Source organism: Lynx canadensis, chromosome D3 (genome assembly GCF_007474595.2).
Source record: "Lynx canadensis isolate LIC74 chromosome D3, mLynCan4.pri.v2, whole genome shotgun sequence".
NCBI lineage: Eukaryota > Metazoa > Chordata > Mammalia > Carnivora > Felidae > Lynx > Lynx canadensis.
The window spans coordinates 50,142,007-50,169,495 of record NC_044314.2 but is presented as its reverse complement, the minus strand read 5'-3'; the positions used below and the strand labels follow the sequence as shown (position 1 = coordinate 50,169,495).

General features: G+C 42.8%; 1 protein-coding gene across 3 annotated transcripts in view; it reads left to right on the top strand.

Moving 5' to 3' along the window:
* Positions 1-23,884, top strand: part of GREB1L (GREB1 like retinoic acid receptor coactivator) — a 175,982-nt gene extending 152,098 nt beyond the window's left edge. Inside the window, exons 22-34 of one of the 3 annotated variants that reach the window (XM_030336350.1) lie at positions 66-310; positions 3,315-3,898; positions 4,088-4,190; positions 7,011-7,166; positions 7,439-7,578; positions 9,728-9,889; positions 10,039-10,243; positions 16,156-16,321; positions 17,233-17,460; positions 18,594-18,735; positions 19,571-19,771; positions 21,540-21,678; positions 23,241-23,884. In XM_030336350.1, the coding sequence (XP_030192210.1) occupies positions 66-310; positions 3,315-3,898; positions 4,088-4,190; positions 7,011-7,166; positions 7,439-7,578; positions 9,728-9,889; positions 10,039-10,243; positions 16,156-16,321; positions 17,233-17,460; positions 18,594-18,735; positions 19,571-19,771; positions 21,540-21,678; positions 23,241-23,404 (2,635 nt within the window). In that variant the 3' untranslated portion in view covers positions 23,405-23,884. Of the gene's footprint in view, positions 1-65; positions 311-3,314; positions 3,899-4,087; positions 4,191-7,010; positions 7,167-7,438; positions 7,579-9,727; positions 9,890-10,035; positions 10,244-16,155; positions 16,322-17,232; positions 17,461-18,593; positions 18,736-19,570; positions 19,772-21,539; positions 21,679-23,240 lie in introns of those variants that run through there. The other 2 variants (XM_030336349.1, XM_030336351.1) reach the window with 2 other exon arrangements.
* Positions 23,885-27,489: the final 3,605 nt, after the last annotated feature.

The window sequence follows — 27,489 nt, the reverse complement described above, 5'->3', positions numbered from 1 at the left end:
TGACAAAGCTGAGATTGAAACCAAGGCCAGATGGACTCACCCAAAACATCATTACTTTTGTGTAGGTCTTTGAAGTACTGTGACCTCCGGCTCATCGACTCAAGCTATTTAACTCGCACAGCCTTGGAGCAGGAGGTGGGTCTGGCCTGCTGCTATGTCTCCAAAGAGGTCATCCGAGGGCCTGCTGTTGCCCTGGACCTCAGTGGGAAGGAGCAGGAGAGAGCTACCATCAGTGAGAACGACTCTGATGAGTTGCTGATCGACCTGGAGAGGCCACAGAGCAACAGTAGTGCTGTCACTGGAACCTCAGGTTAGTGCTTCCTTTTCTCTCTCAAGGGGTGAGGAATGGGAGTGAGGAGGCGGACAGACATAGGGGAGGCAGAGGCATTTACTCCCTCACACCTCTCAAGGCTGTCAGAGGAGCCTTCAGGGACTCCGGCAACCTGTCCAGACCTCAATTCCCAATCCAAAGATACTTGGAAAACATAACTACTGAGAGCAGTCACAGAATTCTCCTCTGGGTAAACATTTAATGAAGATCTTGGTAATAAGCAAAGTATAATAAATGTTATAAACCCTAACCTGCACCACTTTCCCTAGTCTTTTCTACCCTTTATCACCTCAAGGATAATATACATCTGGTATTTGCACAAAAGCCCTCATTTCCTTCTAGATCTGAAAGCTGTAAGTTTGTGTTAATTGGCTCAGTACGTGGCACAGTGTTTACCTGTTTGAATGAAGGAATGAGTGAATGACTTTTATAAGTAGTTAACGGCAAATGTTTGTATACTCTGGGGCCACTGCCTGTGCAGACCCACCATGCAGCCCGCCATCCCCTTTCAGAGCATTACTGTATGGCCTGTGGCAGTGCCTGGCATAAATTTTCTTCTGAGAAACTGTATTACAGAAAATGCAGCACTATTTCCATTTTCTTCAGATTGGGAGAGTAATAAAACTCCATATAGAAAACGTGCAGAATGTAAAAAAAGAAAAAAACTTGGGGAATGTAACAAAGGATAAAGAGGACATTAAAAATGAAAACTCTGGGGTGCCTGGCTGGCTCAGTCAGTACAGCATGTGACTCTTGATCTGGGGGTCATGAGTTTGAGCCCCATGTTGGGGGTAGAAATTACTTAAAAAAATAAATAAATTGGGGCCCCTGGGGGGCTCAGTCAGTTAAGCATCCAACTTCGGCTCAGGTCATGATCTCATAGCCTGTCACTTCAAGCCCCGTGTCGGGCTCGGTACTGACAGCTTGGAGCCTGGAGCCTGCTTCAGATTCTGTGTCTCCCTCTCTCTCTGTCCCTTCCCCACTTGCACCCTGTCACTCTCTCTCTCTCAAAAATAAACAAACATTAAAAAAAATGAAAATGAAAACCCCTCTCTACCAGAGAAGACCACCATGAACATTCCTCTTTCCCACATCTCCTCTCTTCCATCACCATGACACATGCATGCAAACACACACACACACACACACACACACACACGCGTGCAACTTCATGTCAAAAGCAGCATGAGTGTGTCTGTTCATTCTGGCAGGATGACTGTGGGAGTCAAAGAGGCAGTCATCTACGGGGCTTTGTGTCTTGAGAGGGACCCTCAGCCTGGAAGAGCATGCATGAGCTGCTCGCCTCAGCCAGGGGTCAGGACTGCACCTTCGCTCACCTCACCGCTCCAGGCTCCCCCTCCAGGCTCCTCTAAGACCAGTTCAGAATAAAGCCAACAGGTTTAGGGAATAGTAAAGAGTAACAGAAGAGAAGGGGAAATAGCACATTTGAAAGTTTGTGGATAGCAGCATCAGTGACAGGGAGGCAAGGGGGTGTTTATGTTGTTCTCATGGCTCTTTCTTTTTTAATTTTTTTTTAAAATGTTTTATTTACTTTTGAGAGAGAGAGAGAGAGAGAGAGAGAGAGAGAGAGAGGCAGAGTACGAGTGGGGGAGGGGCAGAAAGAGAGGAAGACTCGGAATCCAAAGAAGGCTCCAGGCTCTGAGCTATCAGCACAGAGCCCGACGCAGGGCTTGAACCCATGAACTGTGAGATCATGCCCTGAGCTGAAGTTGGATGCTTAACCAACTGAGCCACCCAGGCGCCCCATCATGGCTCTTTAATCAGACTCCTCCTGGAGCACCTGGGTGGCTCAGCTGGTTAAGCATCCGACTTTGGCTCAGGTCATGATCTTGCCATTCCTGAGGTCGGTTCTGTGCTGACAGCTCAGAGCCTGGAGCCTGTTTCAGAGTCTGTGTGGAGACAGACTCTCTTTCTCTGCCCCTCCTCACTCATGCTGTGTGTCACTCTCCCTCAAAAATAAATAAAGCATTTTTGAAAAAAATTAAATAAAAATAAAATAATCAGATGCCTCCATTCCCTGCACTTGCAGAGCTGCCCCAGAAGGCTCACATATTCTTGGCCTTGCTCTCATTAACCACAAAGGTAATGGCTTGCCTTCTGCTGCTTAGAGTTTCCCTCCCTTTGAAGACAACCTAAGCTAAGGGCTATGCTCCCACCACTGAGCACACATCCCTCAGCCTTAGGTGGACTTTGGGGGTCCTTGGGGAGGCTCACTGCCCCAAGTGTGCAGGCTGTAAAGGTCAGGGACATAGGGGGAAAGGTAAGCTCTCAGACAAGACGGAAAGACACGAAAGTCAGATGAGCAAGTGGAGTGACTTGGTTGCAATGACCTCCGGTTACTGGCTATTCCTCTAGGATCTCCTGAGGTTGGGATATGACCTACATGCCGGGGAGCACCAACCCCAGGTCAGAGAGGGCTTTCAGTCCTGAATGAAACCAAACCAAAGAGTGGGACCTATCAGAGGGGAAAACATATTTGGATTGGCCAAATCCACAGGGACCTCTGGGGGAAAGCAAGACCTCACTGAGCATAGATTATGCCTTCCATCCTCGCCACATGGAGCCGGTTCCCCACACTGGTTTGGGCATCCATGGAAGTGGCTACCCCCTGGGGAACTTTTCCACAACCAGAAGTGTGAGGCCCTTGGACCCCAGGAGGAGGGAAGTGCCCTGGAGTAGGAAGGACTTGGCTGGGGAGCTTGTATTGGTCCAGAATCTGGAATGAATCAGACCACATCGCCAAACGAAGTAACAGAGGAGAGTTTCATAACATCACAGGCTTTACAAAGCTGGGGGTAGGAATTAGAAAAGGACAAGGAGGTATAGTTACCCCCCGGGGCGCCAGGAGAGGGAGCAGCCCTCATGGAGACAAGGCAGTCCATCCTGGCTCCGTGCAGAGAGGGGGCCAGGGAATAAATAGCCGAGTCCTGCTCATGGCCACGGGTGGGTTGTCCTCTTTCAGGCTCCATCATGGAGAACGGGGTGAGCTCTTCCAGCGCGGCTGATAGGTCCCAGAAGCTGTCGCTGACCCCCAGCTTCCAGAGCCCGGCCAACAGCATGGGCCTGGATGAAGGGGTCTCCGCAGGCACAGGGGGAGCCGGGGAGACCCTGAAGCAGGAGTGTGATTCCCTGGGCCCCCAGATGGCCAGCAGCACCACCTCCAAGCCGTCGTCGTCGTCGTCCTCCTCCTCCTCGGGACCCCGGGCCGTGTCGTGGCCCGGGCAGCTGCCCCAAGGCTGCAGGGGCCTGCACGCCGCCCTGCCCCCCATCGTGATCTTATCGAAAGCGGCCTATAGCCTGCTGGGCTCGCAGCGGGGAGGCAAGCCGCCCGCGTCCTCCTCGCTGCTGCCACACGCCGACGTGGCCTGGGTGAGCTCCCTGCGGCCGCTGCTACACAAGGACATGAGCAGCGAGGAGCAGTCCCTCTACTACCGGCAGTGGACCTCAGCTCGTCAGCACCACGCCGACTTCAGCAACCAGCCAGACCCCGCCTCCGGCGCCCGCGCCTGCCACCCTCGGCGGCTGCTGCTGACTGGGCCCCCCCAGGTAGGCCCCGGGTGGCAAGAAGGGAGCCGGGGAGGGGGCGGGGGCCTCAGGGTGGGCTGAGGGTGACCCAGAGCGATGAGGCCCTCACTCAGGCCTCTCAGGGGCAGGAGACATCCAAGAGCCCAGGTGTGAAATCTCGTCTCTCTTCTTCCCTCTCTTCCCCTCTCCAATTAAAAATACTTCCTCCAGGTGGGAAAGACGGGCTCCTATTTGCAGTTCCTTAGGATCCTCTTCCGCATGCTCATCAGGCTCCTGGAGGTGGATGTGTATGATGAGGGAGAGATCAACACGGGTGAGTTCCGAACCCCGGCATTGCCGGGGAGGAGTGGGGGCCCAGGTAGAAGACACACTGACACCGAGTTTTGATATTCTGGATACTAGGCCTTTGCTAGCTAGTCAGAAAGTATCTTACTCTTTTTTTTTTTTTTTAAGTTTTTATTTGAGATGAGAGCGAGAGAGAGCAGGGGAGGGAGGGAGAGAGGGAGAGAGGGAGAGAGGGAGAGAGAGAGAGAGAGAGAGAGAGAGAGAGAGAGAGAGAGAGAGAGAGAGAAACCCAAGCAGGCTCCTTGCTGTCAGCACAGAACAGAGCCCAGTGCAGGGCTTGAACTCACCAACTGTAACATCATGACCTGAGCTGAAATACAGTCCCACGCTTAACTTACTGAGCCACCCAGGAGCCCCAGAAAGTATCTTCTATTTTAACTGCAGGCTGTGAGCTAAGGTATATGGATTACTATAATGAAATTAAAACCTCATGCAGAACAGAAACCTGGAGCCATAACCAAAGCCCTTCACATTCAGTAAAATGCAGAAGCTAGTGCTTGACAGGGTTGTGGGGACTGGTTTTCAAAGAGACCATCTTCTGCCCTCCTCCTCCTCCTGTATCCAACCCTTCCCCCCAGCTGTCACCTGTGGGAGGGTTCCACTGTAGTCCGATCAGCAGGGCCAGAAAGAGAACATGAGCAGGAATCAGCCAGCTTTAGCTCTATAGCTAAGGACAATGTGGCCTCCAAACTGTGGCTTCACATCTTGGAGCATTCACCTGTGCTGGAAGAGACCCATGGAGGCAGGGGAGTAGTGGTAATCAGCTAGAAGCTCTTCTAAGCCCCTCAAAGAGGAGTCCAGAAAAGGGAAAGGCCTTGGCATCTTCTGTCAGACTGGCCCTCAGATCTCACCCCACTTGCTTTTCCTAAGTAGTTGGACCTGTTCTATGACAAGTCCAAAAGACTAGTTCAGTCTAGAGCAAGACTAGGCAAGATCAGCTGTATTGAATCATTTTATTATCACCTTCAGCCCTATTTCCACTCCTTACCAGGTCATATTCATGATTCCAGACACACACACAATCCCGTCTTCCCACCCACATCTCCTTGTTTGTGTCCCCACTTGAGCTGACCCCAGGCCCACCAAAGAGGGGACCCAGAGCTCCAAGTTGGCCCGGAAACATTCATAGCTGCCTGGAGGGGGGCTGGGACCAGGAGGGCAAAGGCAGAACTAGGCAGACCAGGAATGAGAGACCCATCATCCCAGCAACCTTCCCACAAAGCCCCTGGGCTCCACAAGAGAGTGATGCCTGTAATTTTCTCCTCGGATCCCACCACACTGAACTTTAATCTGTGTGATGATCTGTGAGAGAATCTACCACAGCTGGTGCAACAGGCAAGCCTGGCCTTTGTAGTGAGAAGTGCCATCGGGCTGGCTTTATTCCTTCCACCTCATTTTAGTGCAGGTGAATGTGATGGTGCTCTGGAGAGGCACACTGACATCTTTGTAAAAATCTAGAATAAGCTTTAGGTTGTAAATAAAATGCAAACTTTAGCTCAGTGATATAAAAAATAAACATGATTGTGTTAAAAAGATATTAGCTGTACTTGTAATCTTTAGGCTTTTTAAAAAAATAAAACTTTTGGGGGTGCTCAGTCACTTGAGTGTCCAACTTCGGCTCAGGTGATGATTTCACGGTTCATGAGTTTGAGCCCCTGTCGCACTCTGTGCCGACAGCTCAGAGCCTGGAGCCTGCTTCGGATTCTGTCTCCCTCTCTCTTTGCCCCTCCCCCGCTCATGCTCACTCTTTCTCTCAAAAATAAACAGTAAAAAATTTTTTTAAATCTTCTCCCTTTGAAAATTCTTAAATTTTTTCATCTTATAAATTTTATTAATAACAATAAATCCTCTATTAGACACTCACCACGTGCCTGCCACTGAGCCCTTTAAAACAAATTGTTTTAATGTTTATTTTTGAGAGAGAGCGAGCATGAGCAAAGGAGAGGCAGAGAGAGACAGAGGATCTGAAGTGGTCTGTGTGCTGACAGTACAGAGCCCGATGCGGAGCTCCAACCCATGGACCCACGAATCATGAGATCATCACCTGAGCCAAAGTCAGATGCTTAACCAACCAAGCCACCCAGGCATCCCTCACTGCCTGAGCACTTTAAATGCACCATCTGGAATTCTTGCAATAACCCAGGGTCCCTGAGAGTTAAGGGTGGTGCCTGCAGGTGTGGAGTAGTAGGGGGCGGTCTGAATTCAAACCTAGGACTACTAGCTGTCAAACTTGACTGCATATTGGAGTGACCTAAGCAGCTTTAAATGCCATGATGGGTGCCTGGGTACTAAAGCAGATTGTGGGGGTGGTAACCTAAGCACAGGATTTTTTTTTTTTACAAGCTCTCCAGGTGATTCTCATACGCAGGAGACACTGGGTATCTTGCTCAATGCATCCCTCAAATCTCTTAGGCTTTCAGTGTTTTATAACCCCACAACTAAAACTGTAAGGGAGAATTTAGATGACCCAAAATTAAATAAGCTTTAAGGCAATTTGGGAGGCTGGGGTGGGAGATCAGTTGATCTCATAGTGTGGGAGTTTGTGGACCAGATGTGTAGAGGGTAATGCTGGAGCCAGTGAGGGCATGCGTCCCTCCCAGCATGGACCTGAAGGGATAATTCTGGGCCCCTCTGCCCTGGGACGTGGCAGGTCATCTTCCAGAAATGTCTCTGTCCTCCCATCTGGGGGTTCATGTTTCATAAAACCTCTCATTCCTGACACTTGGGTGGGAGGCTGGGAGGCCAGTCAGCCTGCCTGCTCTGCGCACTTTCTTTCTTCTTGTCCTAGACCACAGTGAATGCAGTGGAGTCAGCCAGGCAGAGGGAGAGCCCTGGCCTGACATCGAGAGCTTCAGTAAAATGCCCTTTGACGTCAGCGTGCATGATCCCAAGTACAGTTTGATGAGCCTGGTATATACTGAGAAGCTGGCAGGGGTCAAACAAGGTCAGTGCAAGCAGAGCCAGGCGCACCTCCTCTGAAGGTCAAGGGGCCAAATCAGAGCAGGAGGCCTGGGGCAGTTTAATCTTTGAGCGCAGTTTAAAGTAATTCTGCTTTTCTCTTGTACACATATGTATCACCTTTTACTTTTCATACCTGACTTTCAGAGCATAAATTATAGACTCCTTAGAAGAGTCCTGCAGGGAGTGGGGGACTTTCTTCCCAGGAGTAGGGGCTTCATGCACATCATGGCAAGGTTTTTGTCCCTTTATACACAGAAGCAATAAAGGATTCCAAAGTTGAGGAGCCCAGGAAGCGAGGAACCGTGTCCATGATGCTGACCAAATACGCGGCCTACAACACCTTCCACCACTGTGAGCAATGTCACCAGTACATGGACTGCACCTCTGCCTCCCAGGTGTGGCCCCCTGTCCTTGCCTGTTACCCAGCATGGTATTGTATATATGGAATGAAAAATACGGCTCCCAGTTTCGGGCCCTAGATAGAGGTTACTTGATTTATGAGATGGAGCCACTCATTTGTGAGCAAAATGTGTGAAGCCATTAATTAAAATTACTTTGGGTTTATTAGGATTGGGGGGGGGGAAGAGAGAAAGAAACTTGAGTTTTAGTGTCTGAAGTCACTTCATTGAAATGGTTACATGTGTCATGTTTAGGTTACCTGGGATGTTCTCTGTAATCCTGAAAAAACTGGATATTATAGTATATTTGGTGAAAGGTTCTTTTCACCCCCTGCTTTGGGTTGTTGATGAGAATGGTGCTCTTTTTTTTAAGATTTTTTTTTTAAGTTTATTTATTTCATTTTGAGAGGGGGCAGGTAGACAGGGGCAGAGCCCAACATGGGGTTCGAACTCACGAACCATGGGATCTTGACCTCTCGACCTGAGCCAAAGTCAGAAACTTAATAGACTGAGCCACCCAGGCGCCCCAGGAATGGTGCTCTTACCTCTAACATGCACAGGGTGTGCCCTTTGAGCTGTGAACAGGTCAGCTGATTTGCACTGACCAAGTCATATTCCTACTCCAGTGTGGGGTGGTTTTGATCATTAGGCATACAGAGGAGTCAATATTTGATCTTTTATTTAGAGAGAAGTGAGAGGAAGGAACACAGAAGGTGAGCCAATACCCCACTGTCTTTGTTTCTTTTTGGCCAGAGCATCTGTAAACACTCAAGATGGTAAAGGCAGCAGGTGACAGTGGTCCAGAACCTATGTAGGGGAGAAGTTCTCTGTTGCTTTCTCCCACTTTAGCTTCTTGATTTTTATGACTTAGTTCCGAACACCTAAAACTCTTCCTATGGGACATGCTGATTAGACTTCACCCAAACTTGCTTCTGCTCTTAAGGATCAGGTCTCCACCCTTTTCCCACAGGGGCTAGAAGTGATATACTGAAAAACTGGGTTGGTCATTCTGCTCTTGTAACACAAATTACCTTTTATGTACCATTTGTTTTCTTGGTGTTAACCGAAAGCTTTTGGTGGGCTAATTTGTAAACCACTCATGATGCTTTACAGAATATAGAAGATTCAAGTACCTGGTCTACAAATCATAAGCTTCTAGATAACATTAAAAATCCTCTGTTTATATAGTTTCTGTGATCATTGTACTCACTAGTATATTCCAATGCTTGTGAAGCAGAATGAACCAGAATTCAAGGGAAGAATTATACTATTTTCCTAGGAAATATAATATTTAGGTTAAAAATCTTAGGAAATCTACCTGGACTCTAGTTGCTGCTGAAAATTGATGCTATCCTTTCATTAAGCCAAGTACTGTCTGCATTGTAAAGCACATAAATTATGTAATTACTCATTGAGCTGGGTTACTGAGCGAGCATGTGAACTTTATAACACTTTTTTTTTTTTTTTTTAAGTAAGCTCTGTACCTAACGTGCAGCTTGAACTCCTGGTCCTAAAATCAAGAGTCACATGCTCTACTGACTGAGCCAGCCAGGTGTCCCAACTTTCTGGCAACTTTAAAAATAAGTTAGATTTATAATTGGCTTCAGTGAGTCAGATGGTCTCTCCTGGAAGCCAGAGTTCTATGCTAAATGACTTTAAAACTTCTTCAGCTTCCACGGTAGCCAGGAAAGATGGGACCATGGAGGCATTTTAATGATGTTGGCCCTAATATTTTACTTAGAAAAATGATACTCATTTAGCCTGATGCACACAGATGGAAATGATTTTTTCCCCTATATTTGGGCACCTTTGAAAATGTTTAGCGAGCAGGAATATTTAACCTCTGCATAAGACTGAGGAGTAGTGGTTCTAAGAACATAAGGAATGCAAAAGACAGTGTCAAGCAACAGAAACTTCACCCATGGAGAGGCTGTGTAGGGGCAGGAGGCTTGGCTCTCAGGTCAATGGCAGCTACTAAAAGATGAAATGTTTGCGTTTCCAACTCTTCCGACATTTCAGGGACAGCCAAGTCTGATGGCATGTATGAGTTCAGGTTAGTTCGCTTCTCTTAAAAATGTTAACAAGTCGTCGAGAAGTTTACAAACCATGAGCTTACATCCCCTTCCTTCCTTCTTTACAAATCTAGATGTCTGACTCCACCCTTCATGCATTCACATTCTCATCCTCTATGCTGGGAGAAGAGGTGCAGCTCTATTTCATCATTCCCAAATCCAAAGAGAGTCATTTTGTCTTCAGCAAGCAGGGTAAACACCTGGAGAGCATGCGGCTGCCCCTGGTTTCAGACAAGGTGGGTGACAGTGTCTGGATGCCAACACTGCTTTCAGACTGACAGGCCCAAGGTACTAGATCAGGGTCTCTAAACTTCTTCAATCTAAGGGTTTTAACTTCCCTTTTTGGTCTCTGGTTCTTTCTTCTTTTTTTTTCCCCTTTCAGCAGAATTTGAATGCAGTCAAGAGCCCTATTTTCACTCCTTCCAGTGGTCGCCATGAGCATGGACTCCTAAACCTTTTTCACGCCATGGAGGGCATCAGCCACCTGCATCTTCTGGTGGTCAAAGAATATGAGATGCCGCTGTACCGCAAGTACTGGCCCAACCACATCATGCTGGTGCTTCCTGGCATGTTCAATAATGCAGGCGTGGGTAAGGGGCCCCCTGGGACACGGAGAAGGGCTGAAAGATAAAGCGAGCTCATTGCCTGGACATGAAACTTTCAAAGGTTCCCCAGCCCCCGAAAAGGGTCCTGCCCCCCTGACCAAAGGACTTTTGATTTTTCTTTAAATTTGAGTTTTCCTTTTCCTCTATCTGCTGCTTTGCAGAATTTTTAACTTCTGAGGGCTAGTGACTAAAGAAGTCACTGGTACATTGAGTGCCCCGGAAAGGGTTTGGGATTCTTCCCAGTGATGGCTGGGTCCGCTGCAGCAGGAACAGAACAGTGAGAAGGATGGTCTTGGGGGGAATGGGGTGGTGGAGCTAGTTCACTGTGTTCAAGAGGGATCTAGAGGTGTCCCTAAGCCATTGCTAATCATTTTAAAGGCACATGGCAAGTTCCAAGGGGTTCTGTCCAACTGGAAATTGGAAGTATCACTACTGCCTATGGCAGTCATCTTAAAAGTGCCTGGAAAAGTCTCGCTTGCTTTTCCCCCACGGAGTGTAAGAGCAATGGGCTGATTTGTCAAAGGGGCATATGGTTCTTCAGCATGGAACAGAGACGTTGGGGGGCAGGAAACCTCCAATTGGATTCAGAGCTGTGTGTCTGCTCACTTCTTGTATGGTAGTTGTTAACCACTTTCTCTAATCAGCTCCTGTGGGAGTCCGACTCTGTGTAGTCTCAGAAGAGTTTAAGTTCCAAAAGCTGCTAATTGACACATTAGAGGGAAGTAGGAACATCCCAGTCCAGAACTAGAGTGAATACAGATGAGACCTGAGTAGTTTCCCTAACTCTGCACTCCTCCTCTCCCAGGTCTCACTTTCCCTTCTTTTCCCCCTCAGCCTGTTTCTCCCTCTGCTGATCTGTCCATCCCTCTCCCTTCCTTCTTAGAGCTTTCCTCTTGTTCTCCCTTCCATTCCTTTTTATGTCCTTAAATATATATAATTAAAATATTTTCAAAAATTTGTTTTGAATACAATTTTAGTTTCCATGTTTATCACTTTATATCAAGTGAATTAAGGCTTTTACATATTTTTGGTTCTTTGTCCTCTCCAAAACCACATATCCCCAGACTAACTAAAATCTTTTTCTATAGGAGTATGACCCTCAAATCACCCCCTCCTATGCCTTACCAATCGTTAGGTGACTTTCCTCATCCCAGATCTGATGAATTTGCATAGTTATAGTTTTGCCACTTCTGCAATAATTTGAGAAGCTAACATATATGCAAATGAAATGCAGATTATTTTTTATTTGTTAAAAAACACATAAAATTTACCAGCTTAGCCATTTAAGTGTACGGTTCAGTAGTGTTCAATATATTCACATTGTTTTGCAACTAATCTCCAGAACTCTTTTCATCTTGCAAAACTGAAACACCATACTACTGAAGATTAACTCCTTAATCTTCTCCTCCTTTCCCTGGCAACCACCATTCTACTTTCTGTCTCTGCATGACGAGTTTAGGTACTTCAAGTTTAATCTTACAGTATTTGCCTTTTGTGTCTAGCTGAGTTCACTTAGCACAGTGTTCTCAAGGTTCACCTATGTTGTCCATGTGTCAATTTCCTTCCCTTTTAAGGCTGAGTAATATTCCATTGTATTTATCCATTCATCCACCTGTGGACACTTGAGCTGCTACCATTTGGCTATTGTGAATAATGCTGCTATGAACATAGATGTACAAATATATCTCCAAGAACCCTGATTTCAGTTCTTTTAAGTACATACCTACATGTGGAATTGCTGAATCATACGATAATTCTATTTTTAATTTTTTGAGGAATTGACAAACGGTTTTCCATAATGGTACATACACCATTTTACATTCTTCTCAACAGTGTAAAATGTTTTTTCACATCCTCACCAATACTTATTTTCTGTTTTTTGTTTTGAGTTTTGGGAGATTTTTTTGTTTGCTTGTTTTTGATTGTAGCCATCCTAATGGGTAAGAGATGCTATCTTACTGTGATTTGATTTGCATTTCCCTAATGATTAATTATGTTGAGCATCTTGTTGTCTGTTTCTTGGCCATTCATATATCTGTTTTGGACAATCTATTCAAGTTCTTTTCCTATTTTAAAATTAGGCTTTTTTGTTGTTGATTTGTAGGAGTCCTTTACGTATTCTGGATGCTAACCCCCTGCTAATGATTTGTAAATGTTTTCTCCCATTTCATGGGTTGCTTTTCATGTTAATTATATCCTTTGCACAGAACTTTTAAATTTTGATGCAGTCCAATTTATTTTTCCCTATTGTTGGCTGTGCTTTTGGTGTCATATCCAAGAAATAATTGTTACATCCAGTAGCAAGCTGTTTGCCTGTTTTCTTCTTTATTTTTTTTTCTTTATACTTTTTTCTTAAATTTACATCCAAGTTAGTTAGCATTTAGTGCAACAATGATTTCAGGAGATTCCAGTGATTCATCCCCTACGTATAACACCCAGTGCTCATCCCAACAAGTGTCTTCCTTAAAGCCTCCTACCCATTTAACCGATCCCTCCACCCAACCCTCCAGCAACCCCTCAGTTTGTTCTCTGTACTTGAGTCTCTTATGTTTTGTCCCCCTCCCTATTTTTATATTATTTTTGCTTCCCTTCCCTTATGTTCATCTATTTTGTATCTTAAATTCCATATATGAGTGAAGTCATATGATATTGGTCTTTCTTTGACTAATTTCGCTTAGCATAATACAATCCACGTTGTTGCAAACGGCAAGATTTCATTCTTTTTGGTTGCCAAGTAATACTCCACTGTGTATGTGTGTGTGTATATATATATATACACACACACATACACACACACACACACATACATATATACATACACACACACCACATCTTCTTTATCCATGCATCCATTAGTGGACATTTGGGCTCTTTCCATACTTTGGCAATCATTGATAGTGCTGCTATAAACATTGGGGTGCACGTGCCCCTTCGAAACCACACACCTGTATCCCTTGGATAAATACCTAGTAGTGCAATTGCTGGGTCATGGGGTAGTTTTATTTTTAACTTTTTTAGAAACCTCCATACTGTTTTCTAGAGCGGCTGCACCAGTTTGCATTCCCATCAGTGGTGGAAAAGGGTTCCTCTTTCTCCGCATCCTCACCAACACCTGTCGTTGCCTGAGTTGTTAATGTTAGCCATTCCGACTGGCGTTAAGGTGGTAACTCATTGCGGTTTTGATTTATATTTCCCTGATGATGAGTGATGTTGAGCATTTTTTTCATTTGTCTGTTAGCCACCTGGATGTCTTCTTTGGAAAAGTGTCTATTTGTGTCTTTTGCCCATTTCTTCACTGGATTATTTGTTTTTTGGGTATTGAGTTTGGTAAGTTCTTTATAGATATTGGATACTAACCCTTTGATATATCATTTGCAGATATCTTCTCCCATTCCAGTGGTTGCCTTTAGGTTTGCTGATTGCCTGATTTCTTCTAAAAGTTTTATAGTTTTAGCTCTTGCATTTAGGTCTTTGATCCCTGTTAGTTTTATGTAGTGTAAGTTAAAGATCCAACTTCATTTTTTGCATGTGTATATCCAGTTTTCCAATACCATCTGTTAAAGAGACTGTCCTTTTCCCATTCAGTGGTCTTGGCACCTTTGTCAAAAATCATTTGACCGTAGGCCTTAGGGCTGGACCAGAAACACAAGGGCATAGTGCTGGGCTCTGTATTCTTATCCCATTGGTACCACATTGTTGTGATTACTGTGGTTTTGTAGTAAGTTTTGAAATCAGCCGTGAGACCTCCAATTTTGTTCTTTTTCAAGGTTGTTTTGGCTATTGAGGGTCCCTTGAGATTCCATATGAATTTAAGGATGGGTTTTTTTTTTTTTTATTTCTGCTCCAAAAAAATATCATTAGGATTTTGATAGGGATTGCATTAAATCTGTAGATCACTTTGGGTAATATTGACATCTCAACAATATCACATCTTCCAATCCATGAACACAGATGTCTTTCCATTTACTTATCATCTTTACTTTCTTTCAGCAAATGTTGTGTACTTTTTCATGTACAAGTCTTTCACATGCTTGGTTAAATAAACATTTATTCCAAAGTATTTTATTCTCTTTGATGCCATTGTAAATGGAAGTTTTTTTTTTTTTAATTTCCCTTTTAGATCACTATTAGTGTATAGAGAGAACAGATTTTTTTAGTTTTTGTATCTGCAACTTTGCTGAATTCACTTATTTCTAACTCTGTGTGTGTGTGTGTGTGTGTGTAATCTTTACGGTTCTCTACATTGAAGGTCATGTTGCCTACAAACAGATAATTTTACTTCTTCCTTTCCAACCTGAGTGCCTTTTATTTCTTCTTCTTGCCTAATTGCTCTGGCTAGAATTTCCAGTAGTATGTTAAATAAAGTGGTAAAGGTGGGCATCCTTGTCTTGTTCTTGAGCTTAGAGGAAAAGCTTTCCATCTCTTACCATTACAGTGTTAGTTGTGGGCTTTTCATATACGGTTCTTACTACATTGAGAACACGTATTACATACATCCTGTTGTAAGGCAGATTTTCCTTCCTACTTCCAAACTATTTTTCTCTTTCCTCCATAGATTCAATAGCTTTTTTAGCCTCTTCATTTCATTACCTACATTTTGTTTCATTTTCGGATGTGCAAATTTGTCTAATAAAATGTGTCTAATATGTGATCTTTTCTTAAAATTCTAATTCCAGTGTAAAACATATGGTCTTATATTTGTTTCAGGTGTAAAATATAGTGAATCAACAATTCTATACATTACTCAGTGCTCATCATGAGACGTGTACTCTTAATCCCCTTTACCCATTTCACCCCTCCCACCCTCCCACCTCCCTTGTAACCAACCATCTCTTCTCTATAGTTAAGAGTCTGTTTTTTGGTTTATCTCTCTTTTTTCTTCATTTGTTTTGTTTTTTAAATTCCACATATAAGTGAAATACGGTATTTGTCTTTCTCTGACTGGCTTATTTCACTTAGCATTATTTACAATAGCCAAATTATGGAAGCAACCTAAGTGTGCATCAATAGATGAAAGGATGAAGATGTGGCATATATACACAATGGAATGTTCACTATTAGAAGAATGAAATCTTACCATTTGCAACAACATGGATGGATCTGAGGAACCTCATCTTAATATTCTCTATTACTGAGTACTTACCACATTAGGCACTGTCTTGAGCACCACACAACAATCCTGTGAGATGGACATTACCATTGCATTCTTACAGGTAGAGAAACCAAGGCATTCACTCACAGCTAGAAAGTGGCGGTATCAGGATTTAAATGTAGGCAGCTTGGCTCCAGTCTTTTACTAGACCATATTGCCTCTGGGGGGGGGGGGGGAGGTGCGGTGGAAAAGACTGTCTAAGAAAAGGATGCCAGTTTCCAGAATCTTCTTCAAAGAAGACATCGCTGTCAATCTCCTAAAGGTATCCAAAGCAGGGGATACTTTAGGTTATTGCAAACTTGGCTACTCCCTAGTGCAGGCAGGACATGTGAGTGGCTGCTTCCAAGACTGAGAGCACGTATTATCTTGGCTTTATAGAACCAGTAATAAGTGTTTCCTCTATGTGGTATCCTCTGTCCCATCAAGGAAACTGGATTCTTTTCCCCTCAAAGTGTACTTCATGAATCATCTGCATCATCAAAGACAGCTCTGGTTTCTAGGCCCTTATCAAACCTAAAGTGAATCTCTGGTGATGGGCTCCGGAAATTGGCATTTTAAAGAGACTCCTTCAGTGATTCTTACTTTTACTCATTTGAGAACCACTGCTCTGAACAATTGGTTGACCCTCCCATCCCACATGGCCACCATGTGAATAGGCATGCCTGCGGAGAGAATGTGAGCTGTCTGTGGGGTTTGGGTCAGGCCTGGGTGAAGGATGTACAGCTGTGGCTATGTTGCCTTCCAGGTGCTGCCAGGTTTCTCATTAAGGAGCTGTCCTACCACAATCTGGAACTGGAGAGGAACCGCCTGGAAGAACTGGGAGTTAAACGCCAGTGTGTCTGGCCTTTTATCGTTGTGATGGACGACTCGTGTGTTCTATGGAACATTCACAGTGTTCAGGATCAGACCAGGTAGTAGTATTTGCCAAGCAGTTCTAGGGGAGTATGGCCTAATGCTATGAAGGAGATGCTTTCCTTGGCTTATTATGCATGGAAGTAAATGAGAGAGGGACAGCTTTACAGAGCAATTATCCAGAAGACAACCCTCACTAGCACTTTTCTTTAGATATTCACTGTGCCGTTAAATTTCTGGACTATTTCTGCATCATGGCTTTGGTTTGCTATAAAGTCTGTTGAAAGGCGCTATGATTTATAAAGTCCACTAGCTTCTGAACCACACCTGGTTTTTAATCTCAGCTCTGCTTGGTAACCTGCCTGGATGAAAAGGAAAAGTTATTTCATCTCTTTGTCTCAATTCTGTCATCTGTAAAATTAGGGCTGGGCCCAAATCAGTGGTTCTCCTGGTGAAGGGGCTCCACGAGGACCAGGGAATGTTAAACCTGGAAAAGTCCTATGCAGTAAATGGTCCCTAAATACCAGTAGCACCCCCACTGATGACCTCTCGGCCCTTCCTTCCAGCTCACACACTATGTTTCCACTGTGAATATGAAGCCAGTGACATTCTCAAATACTCCTTTACTTTACCAGAATTACAACACTGGGAAGTATACTTGTGTGCTTCTAACCTCTGGCTCCCTTTCTTTGGTAACTTCTTGTTCATTAGTCATTTTGAGTTGGGCTGTTTTTTTCTGTCTTAAAAGTGGTAAGCCCCACCCCCAAAAGACCATTTCCTTAAGTTAGCAGTGACAGGCATCATGAAAACTAGGCTTGACGTCCTTTTCCATTCCAGGCTAATATAAAGCAAGCCAGCTAATTATATCTTTATGGACATTAATAGTGTATAGTAGTGTTATCCCTTCAAAAATGATCCTCTCTCCGGTAATATTTATTGCTCTTATATAAACTAACTTGACATTTCATAGCCAGCCCATGGAAGCAGGAGTTTCCAGTAAGAATGTGTCCTTGAAGAGCGTCTTGCAGCATATTGAAGCAACACCAAAAATCATCCACTACGCAATCCTTGGCATACAGAAATGGAGCAGCAAGCTGACTTCTCAGAGCCTGAAAGCCCCATTCTCTAGGTGCCATGTGCATGACTTCATTCTCCTTAACATAGACTTGACTCAGAATGTGCAGTATGACTTCAACAGGTAAGTCGGGCCTCCTGGGTGCAAGCATTCCAGGCATGTTTGCTTCCGCCCAACAATGACCCCTATAATATGTTTGTTCCTCTGTCTTCGAAAACCTGAGAATCTCTTTTTATGGACAAGGAGGGAGAACTGGGATCACAAACCCCAAAGCCCCCCTTCATCCTCCTTCAAACTGACCCGGACCCTTAAATAATAATAATTACAACATGAAATGCTTAGAAAATGTATTTTAGCCATCTCAGTATTCAGCAAGAACTACAAGAGGGACAAAAACTATTACATCAGTACAGATCAGTGTGGGTGGGTCCTTAACCCATTGAAGGTGAACTCTTCCATCCTCAGAAATCAGAAGTTAATCCTTCCCCTAAATGTTAGTAAGATCCAGAGATCTGGATCCTGTAGGGAGAAGCCAACAGGTGGGAATAAGCAGACTAGCCCTGGTCTTGCCTCCTGAATAAATAATGTCCACATACTGGAAAATCCAAGATGGCCAAGTGAGGAATGTCAGGAACCATAAAGTCCTCGTACGTCAACCCCCAATCTGTAGCTATTAGAATATTCTGTAGCTATTTCATGGCAGATGATGTTTCATCCTGTTTGCAGCCAGGATTGTTAAACTGGGAGCACCTCTGCATCTCTGTCCCACAAGAATACACAGAATGTGCAGTCAGTCCTGTTTCAGCTTAGGAATACCCAAGGCCTCATGGAATGTCTGGGTCCTAAGTCCTCTCACTTCCTCCTCCTTTTAACTCTGGCCTGTGAGCCCCTGAATTGAGCAGAGTTAAGAGGGTCAGCTCCACGAGAAGGCAAAGTTGATTCTGAGTCTGTCTCCTAACAGACTTTATGTATGTAATTAACATGGCTGGGATGTAGGGGCACCTGGGTGGCTCAGTAGGTTAAATGTCTGACTCTTGATTTCAGCTCAGGTCATGATCCCAGGGTCGTGGGATCGAGCCCCGCATCAGGCTCTGTACTAAGCATGGAGCCTGTTTGAGATTCCCTCTCCCTCTGCCCTGCTTCGATGCTCACTCCCATGTTCTCATTCTCTCTCTCCGTCTCAGAACAAAACAAAACACAAATATGGCTGGGACGCGACAGGTAGTCAGAGATCTATTATTGTGATTATGATTTAGGTATTTCTGTGAAGATGTTGACTTTAACCTGAGAACAAACAGTAGTGGCCTGCTCATCTGCCGCTTTAATAACTTCAGTCTCATGAAGAAACATGTTCAGGTTGGAGGGCAAAGGGACTTTATCATTAAACCAAAGATTATGGTAAGTTTGCAAGCTTGATTCTACTGTTCTTTGTTATTAGGTACTGGCATTAAGTACTTGCCACTTGACTGGAAAGTGAGATAACACAAGGGAGTCAGTTCTTAATGCCAAATATGCAGTCTGTCTCCTTACTGAGGATTCATCTAGAGTAAAACAAAAGATTTGAAAATTCAACAGATTTACATTTCTTTAGATTTAAGGCTTAACAATTCCTCCATCAAATCTTGTTTCAAACTTAACATTCTATCTTTATAAACTGGCAAAACTAACATTTTTACATTCTTTAATACATAAGAGAAATGTAAATTAAGATGCTTGTCTGGTCCTTTGCCAGTTTTGTTGTTGTTGTTGTTTTAAGAAAGTAAGACCAATCAACACTTATTGAGGGTGAATTCCATGGACCTACCCTTTTCTGTTTAAGACATTTACTGTCTTAATAATTTAATTTATAACATGTGAACTCCCCAGTGCAGCTTAGAAGCCTCTTCGCTTTTATTTTTTGGATGTGCTGAGATGGGACTTAACGTGTCCACATCTAGCAGCACTGTGAAAGGCTTCCTGTTGGTCCTCACAATGTTGCTAAATGCAGTAACTGTCAAAGAAGCCAACATTTCCATTTTCTCCTGCCCTGGCTGTGCATTAAGTGAGACCCAACCTATTCCCAAGGGGGAAAAAAGTCCAGAACCCAAGAAGGACAAACTAACCTCTGAGCCTAGCATCTGTCACTGTGCTACTACTACTATTTGGGGACCGTTAGTGTGCAATGCCATTTTTCCTTGCCCGTTTCATCCAGTGACAGACCTATTTCCCATGATAATCTCGGCTCTGATTTCAGGTGTCAGAGAGCTTAGCACCCATCTTGCCCCTTCAGTATGTCTGTGCTCCCGACAGTGAACACACACTACTGGCAGCCCCTGCGCAGTTTCTCCTGGAGAAGTTCCTTCAGCATGCTTCCTACAAACTCTTCCCCAAAGCCATCCATAACTTCAAGAGTCCTGTGTTGGCCATTGACTGCTACCTTAACATTGGACCAGAGGTAAAGGGAAGAGGGCTGGTATTGTGCTTTTACCCATTTCCATCAATTTCTTTCCCATTTTAGCTCCCATTTGAAAGCTTAAATGGAGACAAAAAAGGAGCCTGTGACATACTCATACTGCAAAAGGCTCACACAAGATGTGATGGCAACTGTCCCTCCCCATCCCTACTTCTGCTGTCCACAGTGAGCCAGTGAATATGCAAAGCTTAGCTCAGAGGTCAGTTCCACTGAGCCTACCTCAGTGACTGTGGACAGAAGCAGTTGCTTGCCGTCCTGAAACGTATCAGACCGTATTACAATCACGTGATGATGCTTCTCCACAAGACACAGTTCAAAGGCACACAGTGTCTTAGCCACTGTTTTAGGCAAAAGAGAAGCTCAGTGACTGCTGGACAATTTAGGGTATCACAGGAGACCTTTGTAGCTGTCACTTCACCACTTCCCACTCTAGGATTTCTTTCTTTGCCATTGTTTCCTTATTTTGCATTCTTTCTCTTGTCTCAAATTCCCCATCAGTGTTAGTTTTTGCCACTTGCACCTTTGACCACTGATGGCCTTCAGGACTTTATTTAAGGGCTTCTGCCACAAAGCTTTCCTCTACAATTATTAGTAATATTTTAAAAATATTTAACTGTTCACTAACATCCTCTGTAAATAAAAGGTATAAAGAAAAAGAATCACTTGTAATGGGAACAGTGACATTTTGGTAAACCGTATTTTAGGTTTTCCTCTTTGTATGTATTAAAACATACACACATTCCTCTTTGTATGTATAAAACTCTTAGGTTTTCTTCTTTGTATGTATTAACATATACAATATCTTCAGACTGAAATCCAAATGTATTCAATTCTGGAAACTGATTTTTAAATCAATTTTACTGAAATTTCATAAGAATGAAAATGTAATCTACACCATGAGTTGTAGAAGGTACCTTAAAAACCATTAGTATCTCTAAGTCATGTGTCTAACCCAGGCCTCTAGACTCCTCCACCCCAGGGTCCAGGGTTCAAGATGTTAGACAACACAGTCTCAACACTACTACTAACAGCAACTAACAGTGAATACCTACTAAGTGGTTTACAGTGTTTATTTCATAAAACAGTCCTATGAAACAGGTACTACTACTATTTCGCCAGACAGAGAAACTGAGGTATGGCAAAATGAAGGAAGCCGCTCAGTGTTACCCAGCTACTAAGCAGAGGAACCAGTATTTGGATCCAAGCCGTCAGGTGCAGTCATTAAGCCATGCCCCTGTTCTCAGGGTCTCCCAACTATCTTACCTCCGTGTAATTTTTATAAAGCTATCTTCTTTACATGAAAGCCATATAGAACTAAATACTTAAAATTATGCACTGCTTGAAGCTTCTGTCTGAAAATTTAAGTGTATTTAAATGAAAAGCTGATTACCTTATTGATGAGAATTTAAAAAAATTAAATTTCATCCCAAGTGTGCCTTTTTGTGGAAGACCATTTTTCATTTTTACAAAGACATTTAGGTGGAGAGGCCTGTTTCATTTCTTACTACTAATTCTCTCGTAACTGTCCTTTATCAAGAGAAACAAGATGTAAATAGGTTAAAACTTGGCACACTAAATAAAAGAGGTGCAGAATTTAAATAACCAACCTATTTCAGTTTCAATTAAAAAAATGTATGTCCTTTACCTTACCCTGGAATAACTAAATAGGCAGGTACTGACTTATTCAGCTGAAGTGCAGATGTTTTGCCTGCTTTTTGAAATGTCCGTGCTGTCTGCTTGATGATTCCAGGTGGCCATATGCTACATCAGCTCCAGACCCCACTCCAGCAATGTCAACTGTGAAGGGGTGTTTTTCAGTGGACTTCTCTTGTACCTCTGTGACTCTTTTGTAGGTGCTGATCTTCTGAAGAAATTTAAGTTTCTAAAAGGTATACCAAATTTAGTGTCTTTTGTTTGTGAATGCCATTGTTCCTGCTGAACAAAATAGGGAAGTGAGCCAAAAAGCACTTTAATAATCTTTTTTGCCAGTGAATACCCTGCTTATTTTAAACGAGGGCCATGATTTTCTTAACTGGGGTGTGGGTGGAATCAAGTCCATCATACCAGGACAAAATACAGATAGATGGCCAGAAATGTGACCACATTAAATGTTTTTACCATTAATTCTAGAAAAGAATGATGCAGTGCAAGAAGAGAAATAATGCTTTTCAAATAATCTCATTGTAATAAAACTCAGCTTAATGAGATGTGATTCTGGTATAGAAGCTAAAGTTGCTTCAACAGGTATGCACTGTACAAAAAGATCTGCCCAAGGACAAACTGCAGATTATGTATCATGAATAATCCTGACAAGATGACCTCTGAAGTCGGTGAACAAAGTATGATTCACCATACTGTGCACAGGCCACTGTGAAAAACAGTATAGAGGTTCCTCAAAAACTTAAAATAGAATTGGGGCACCTGGGTGGCTCAGTCGGCCGAGCACTGGACTTCGGCTCAGGTCATGATCTCACTGCTCTTGAGTTTGAGCCCCGCGTCGGGCTCTGTGCTGACAGCTCGGAGCCTGCTTTGGATTCTGTCTTTCCTTCCCTCTCTCTGCCTCTACCCCGCTCACACGCTGTCAATCACTCTCTCAAAAATAAATAAACATTAAAAAAAAAAAAAAAAAGAACCATATTATCCAGTATTCCACTACTGGGTATTTAAAGAAAATAAAAGCCCTAATTTGAAAAGATATATGCAACCCTATGTTTACTGCAGCATTATTTACAATAGCCAAAATATGTAAGCTACCCAAGTGTCCCTCCATAGATGAATCAGTAAGGAAGATGTATTTGTATATAATGGCATATTACTCAGCCATTAAAAAGGAGGTCTTGCTTTTGCAACAGCATGGATGGACCTGGGTATATGATGCTAAGTGAAGTAAGTCAGAGAAACAAATACTGTATGATTTCACTCATGTAGAATTTAAGAACAGATGAACATGTGTATTTACATATGCATGAAATACATATGGAACAGTGAGGGAGGGAGGTTGCCTCTCAGGACATTTGGCATTATCTGGAGACATTTCAGACTATCACACTGGAAAGTGCTGCTGGCATATAGTGAGTAAAAGAGAAACCAAGGATGCTGCTAAAATATCCTATAAGAACAGAACAGCCCCCATAACAGAATTATCCAGTGGTGCCGAGTGGAGAACCCCTGCTCTAGACACATAGAACATTGGTTTTACCATCGGTTACCACAGGGGAAGGGAAGATTTTTCACTTTACACTCTTAACTTTTGAATCTGATAACTCAAAACTTGAGTTTATTTTTGAACTCAAATAAGATGAAAATTATAATGAGCAGTTGTGACAGGTTACTTACCTATATGTTGGTTCTCAGATGTGTCAGCTTAGAGGACATAATCAGAAAAAGATGATAGGCTCTTCGTAATTTCAATCCCTGAACCTAAGATGCACTTCTGCCTTTTTTTCTGAAGGTGCTACCCTGTGTGTCATCTGCCAAGACAGAAGCTCCTTACGCCAAACAATTGTCCGCTTAGAGCTGGAGGATGAGTGGCAGTTCCGCCTCCGAGACGAGTTTCAAACTGCTAACAGCAGTGATGACAAGCCCCTCTACTTTCTTACTGGCCGCCACGTATGACCTTTCGGAGACACCAAAAATAGCAAAGGGATGCCTAGGTGGGGTGGGGCAGAAACATTTATTTGGGATTTTTTTTCCTTTAAAGTACAATCACTGTGGAGCAAAGTGCAACATATTTGTTCTCCAAAGAAATCCGCCCCTCCAACCCCAATCTGAGGCAGGTCTCTGAGGTATCACTCTCTTTCAGTTCCACTTTTGGGACCTTCAATTCAGGTTAACTCCACCCTAGGCAGTTATGCAATTACTTAAGACATGGTCTGCCATGGGAGCCTGAGGAGGGTGTACTTTGGAGAAATAACGTGGAGTTTGCATTGTTTTTTTCTACTATACTGTGTTAGGGGGAAAACGGACTCTCAGCATTAGCTAGCCTGAATGTGTTACATGAGACTCACACCACTGGTGTGGAATTAAATGAAGATTAACGTTTGAGGCCTGAACCCTCAGTTTCTCTTCAGATCTGTACTTTGGTACAGTACTACTCAGGGGTCTGAAATGATAGAATGTAGAAGATATTTGTATTTTAAAAAAAAAGAAGTAGCTTTGTCTTTGTGCAGTGTTAGTTTAAGATTTATAATCTTATATGTATTGAAACTTTTGGCAAAATTTCCACACGAGTTAAAAGTTTACTATTTAAACTGAACAAACAAATCAGTAAATGCAGAGCAGGCACTGTATGCATTTATGCAGCTTCTCCTTGCTGAAATTCCTTAGGTTTTTTTCATTCTTTAAAAACCTTTCCAGTCTCTAAGCACACTATGTCTATGAGAATATGGAACAGAGATTAAACTTGTACAAGGAGAACCTAATTCAGTAGTTGAGCCAATTAAGAAGCTTTCAGCAGTCACCCCATACCCACCCTGTTTGGTTGGGATTAAGCAGTTGGCACCAGCAAAGCTAAATGTCAGGCTCTGGTTCTGTGTGGAATGGAACTAGTTTGTTTCTTTTCATGGCCTCAAGCAAAGCTTCCTTTAATAAAAAATACACTGAATAAATATCAGCTACCTTATATAGACAACAACACAAAAACTGCTGAAATGGGAAACAGAGCCATAGGAAGACCACTGTTTTAATCTTACCAGTGATTCTTTTGTGAGGAGTAAGAAAGATTCCATTAAAAGTCTCTGACTCACTAAAATCGGTAGGGGGTGTTTTTTCAGTACCAACAGTGTAAGTTTCTCACCATGTATTTTAATCAAACCCAGACTTTTAGAAAATGTTCTAGAACAAATGAAGTCCTTTGGAAGTTTGTGCTTAAATTACTCTAGTTCTCATCATTCAACAATTTGACATTTTTCTCATGAGCCCACACATACCACTTAAAATGGCCATTTTTACTTGAATTGAAGTCTTACTTATGGCCTGAAACTACTGAGAGGTGGCTGACTCAGCCTGCATTTACTTAGAACAAATAACGTTAACTGACCAGCTTTATTAGCTTGTGATAACAAGGAGTTTACAGTAGTGAAAAAATGGAATGTACTAATCTGAAAATGGTTTGCAGATCTCTTGGTTTTAATATAGCTTACGATGCTTTAAATGTATTTTGAAATGAACAATTCCTTTAAACCCCATTTTAAATTCTCCTTCAACGAGGATCTGCCTTATGTATACTTTAAAAATACTCATAATTTCAGTACAGAATTTTTGGTAAAGAGGTACGTTTTGAAGCAGGTTGATTTAGATATGAATGTATTTCAATTGTTCCTGTTTTGTTGAAAGGGCCTAATGCAGAGGATATCAAAAAACCCACTGTGCAATATTCCAATATTTATAGGGCAAATAAAATACTTGAAATAATCCCAAAACACTTGTAACTGGGGCAGATGGCCTCTCAGGGTTTCTTCTGGCTTTATGGCTTCAAAGTCTTTATAAAGTGTGTTTTTTTAAAGTAGTAACCTTAGATGCAGGTACTCCATATTAGGGCTGTACTCTGAAAAATCAAATGATTGTGATCTCTTAAATACTATTAAACCCTGTGGAAGAAAAATGCCAGAACAAAGCCAAAGACCATCACCCCAAAGATGGAGAACTCAAACTGACCTGCCTATTCTTCTCAATGCCTATCTTACTAAGGTTTGGATCTTTTAAAATCATCTTATCAGTATAATTCCTTAGAGAACGTTAGGTCCTTCTCCTTTAAGGATAAAATTGCACAAGCACAGGACACCATGATTTGTTAATACATACCTTGGTGTGTTCAGCTTCAAGCCTTGCCATCCTTTAAAACATTGTGGTATGAATGTGTTTGCTAGGCCTGCATAATAATTGATCTATAGACCTGTTGAACCTTGCCATGTATGACAGTTCACACAGGTTAATACTGAATGTAAACTAAAATTAGAATAAGAATTGTTGTATTCAATTATTTTGGCTGTAATTTATGCAACTGCTTTTTGTGATTCTTAGAAAAGGAAGCACCTGTGTTACCTTATTATTGTAAAATTTTCTTAACCAAAATTTGGTGAATTACACTAGTCGGTCTACCTCACATTTTGTTTATGATTCTAAATGGTCTTTTAAGTTGTGTCTACCGTATGTTGTCTTTTCATTTAATTTGGTGAATGTATTAAAATTCTCTCCCATCCCCTTAAACAGGAAAAGTGTTTTCTTTACCCTGATTTTCTGGTATGTCCAAAAAAGACTGGAAGTCCACAGATCACAGGCTGGATGACTCTAAGATTCAACTATTCTCACCTAACAGTTCAAGAAAGTGTTAAATAAATACTTGAGTGAAAAGCTGTAGCTTATACAAAGAAGATGTACACACATATAAAGTATCCACACATCATGCCCATTTGCAGAGTTCCATATTATGGATGACAGATCTTACAAATGATGACTATTAAAGAGGCATTAGAAATATTCATAGTATAACCCCAATCTTTTATAGATGGCAACTGTATTCATTTTGGTGTCCTTAGAAACAGAACTTTGGGGTGCTAGAACTGTGTAGTATGACATGAGGTGTTCATCTCCATTTCCAAACTACCTAAAGAATAACTTTATTTCAGAAAAATGGCTTTCAGTTCTATTAAGTAAAGAGTGCTAGCATAGTAGACTTTGCTACAGAACCATGAAAACTCTCTTCTAGGGGTGTCTGGGTGGCTCAGTTAAGTGGCCGACTCTTGATTTTGGCTCATGAACTCACAGTTCGTAAGAGCAAGTCCTGGGTCGGGCTCTGCACTGACAGTGTGGAGCCTGCTTGGGATTCTCTCTCTCTCCCCCTCTTCCCCTGCTCCTGCTTGCACACACTCTCTCAAGCTTTAAAACAAAACAAAACACACTCTCTCAAGCTTTAAAACAAAACAGAAACACTCTTCTAGGCCAAGGACCCCTGGCTGTTACCTCAGGAGAGACGATAATAAACATTTGTTGAGTGTGGTGACAGATTTGGGAGCAAGCAGAAACTGCCAGAGATCCACTACATACTCCAAAGCAGCTGCTCCATTGGAAAGACTTAAAGCTGTGGATCTGATTGCTATTCCTTTGGATTCAACTACCTAAAGCTGGAATAACTTTCAGTTTATTCCAGGGAACAAATATCCCTCAGGCCTCTCTTTAGTCATGGAAACTGGCCCTTAAGCTTTTTCCAGGTCTAGGAGAATTCTGCCCTAGCACTGAAACCCTGGTTTCACTGAAAGAAACCATCACTAAAGATATTTCAGTAAGGGCCTCTGAGGCCAAGGGTTAAAGCCATTCATTCACACAATAAATTCCTTCTGCTCTTAACTTTCAAGTGCTGAGCTAAGGAAAGCATCTACTTCAGTGACTATGACAAAAGATGAAATAAGTTCTAAGAAAAAAAGCAAGTTGTTTTCTGACCACTTCTTTGTTCTATTTTATTTTTACTAGAATGGTATGGCAGGAGGAGGGGTTATTATAAGACAGTTATCTTCCCTTTATCTGCCCAAAGGCCCAAGAGCCATGAGAATAGGTCAAAGACATACATACGTCTACCTTCCATAAATCAAATCAGCAACTGTAACTCCTGGTGACATATGGTTAGGCAGGTCTCTATCTGTGTTCCTATCCAGACACCCTAGCTGGGCAGCCACGCAATGTAAGCAAGAACAATTAAAATATCA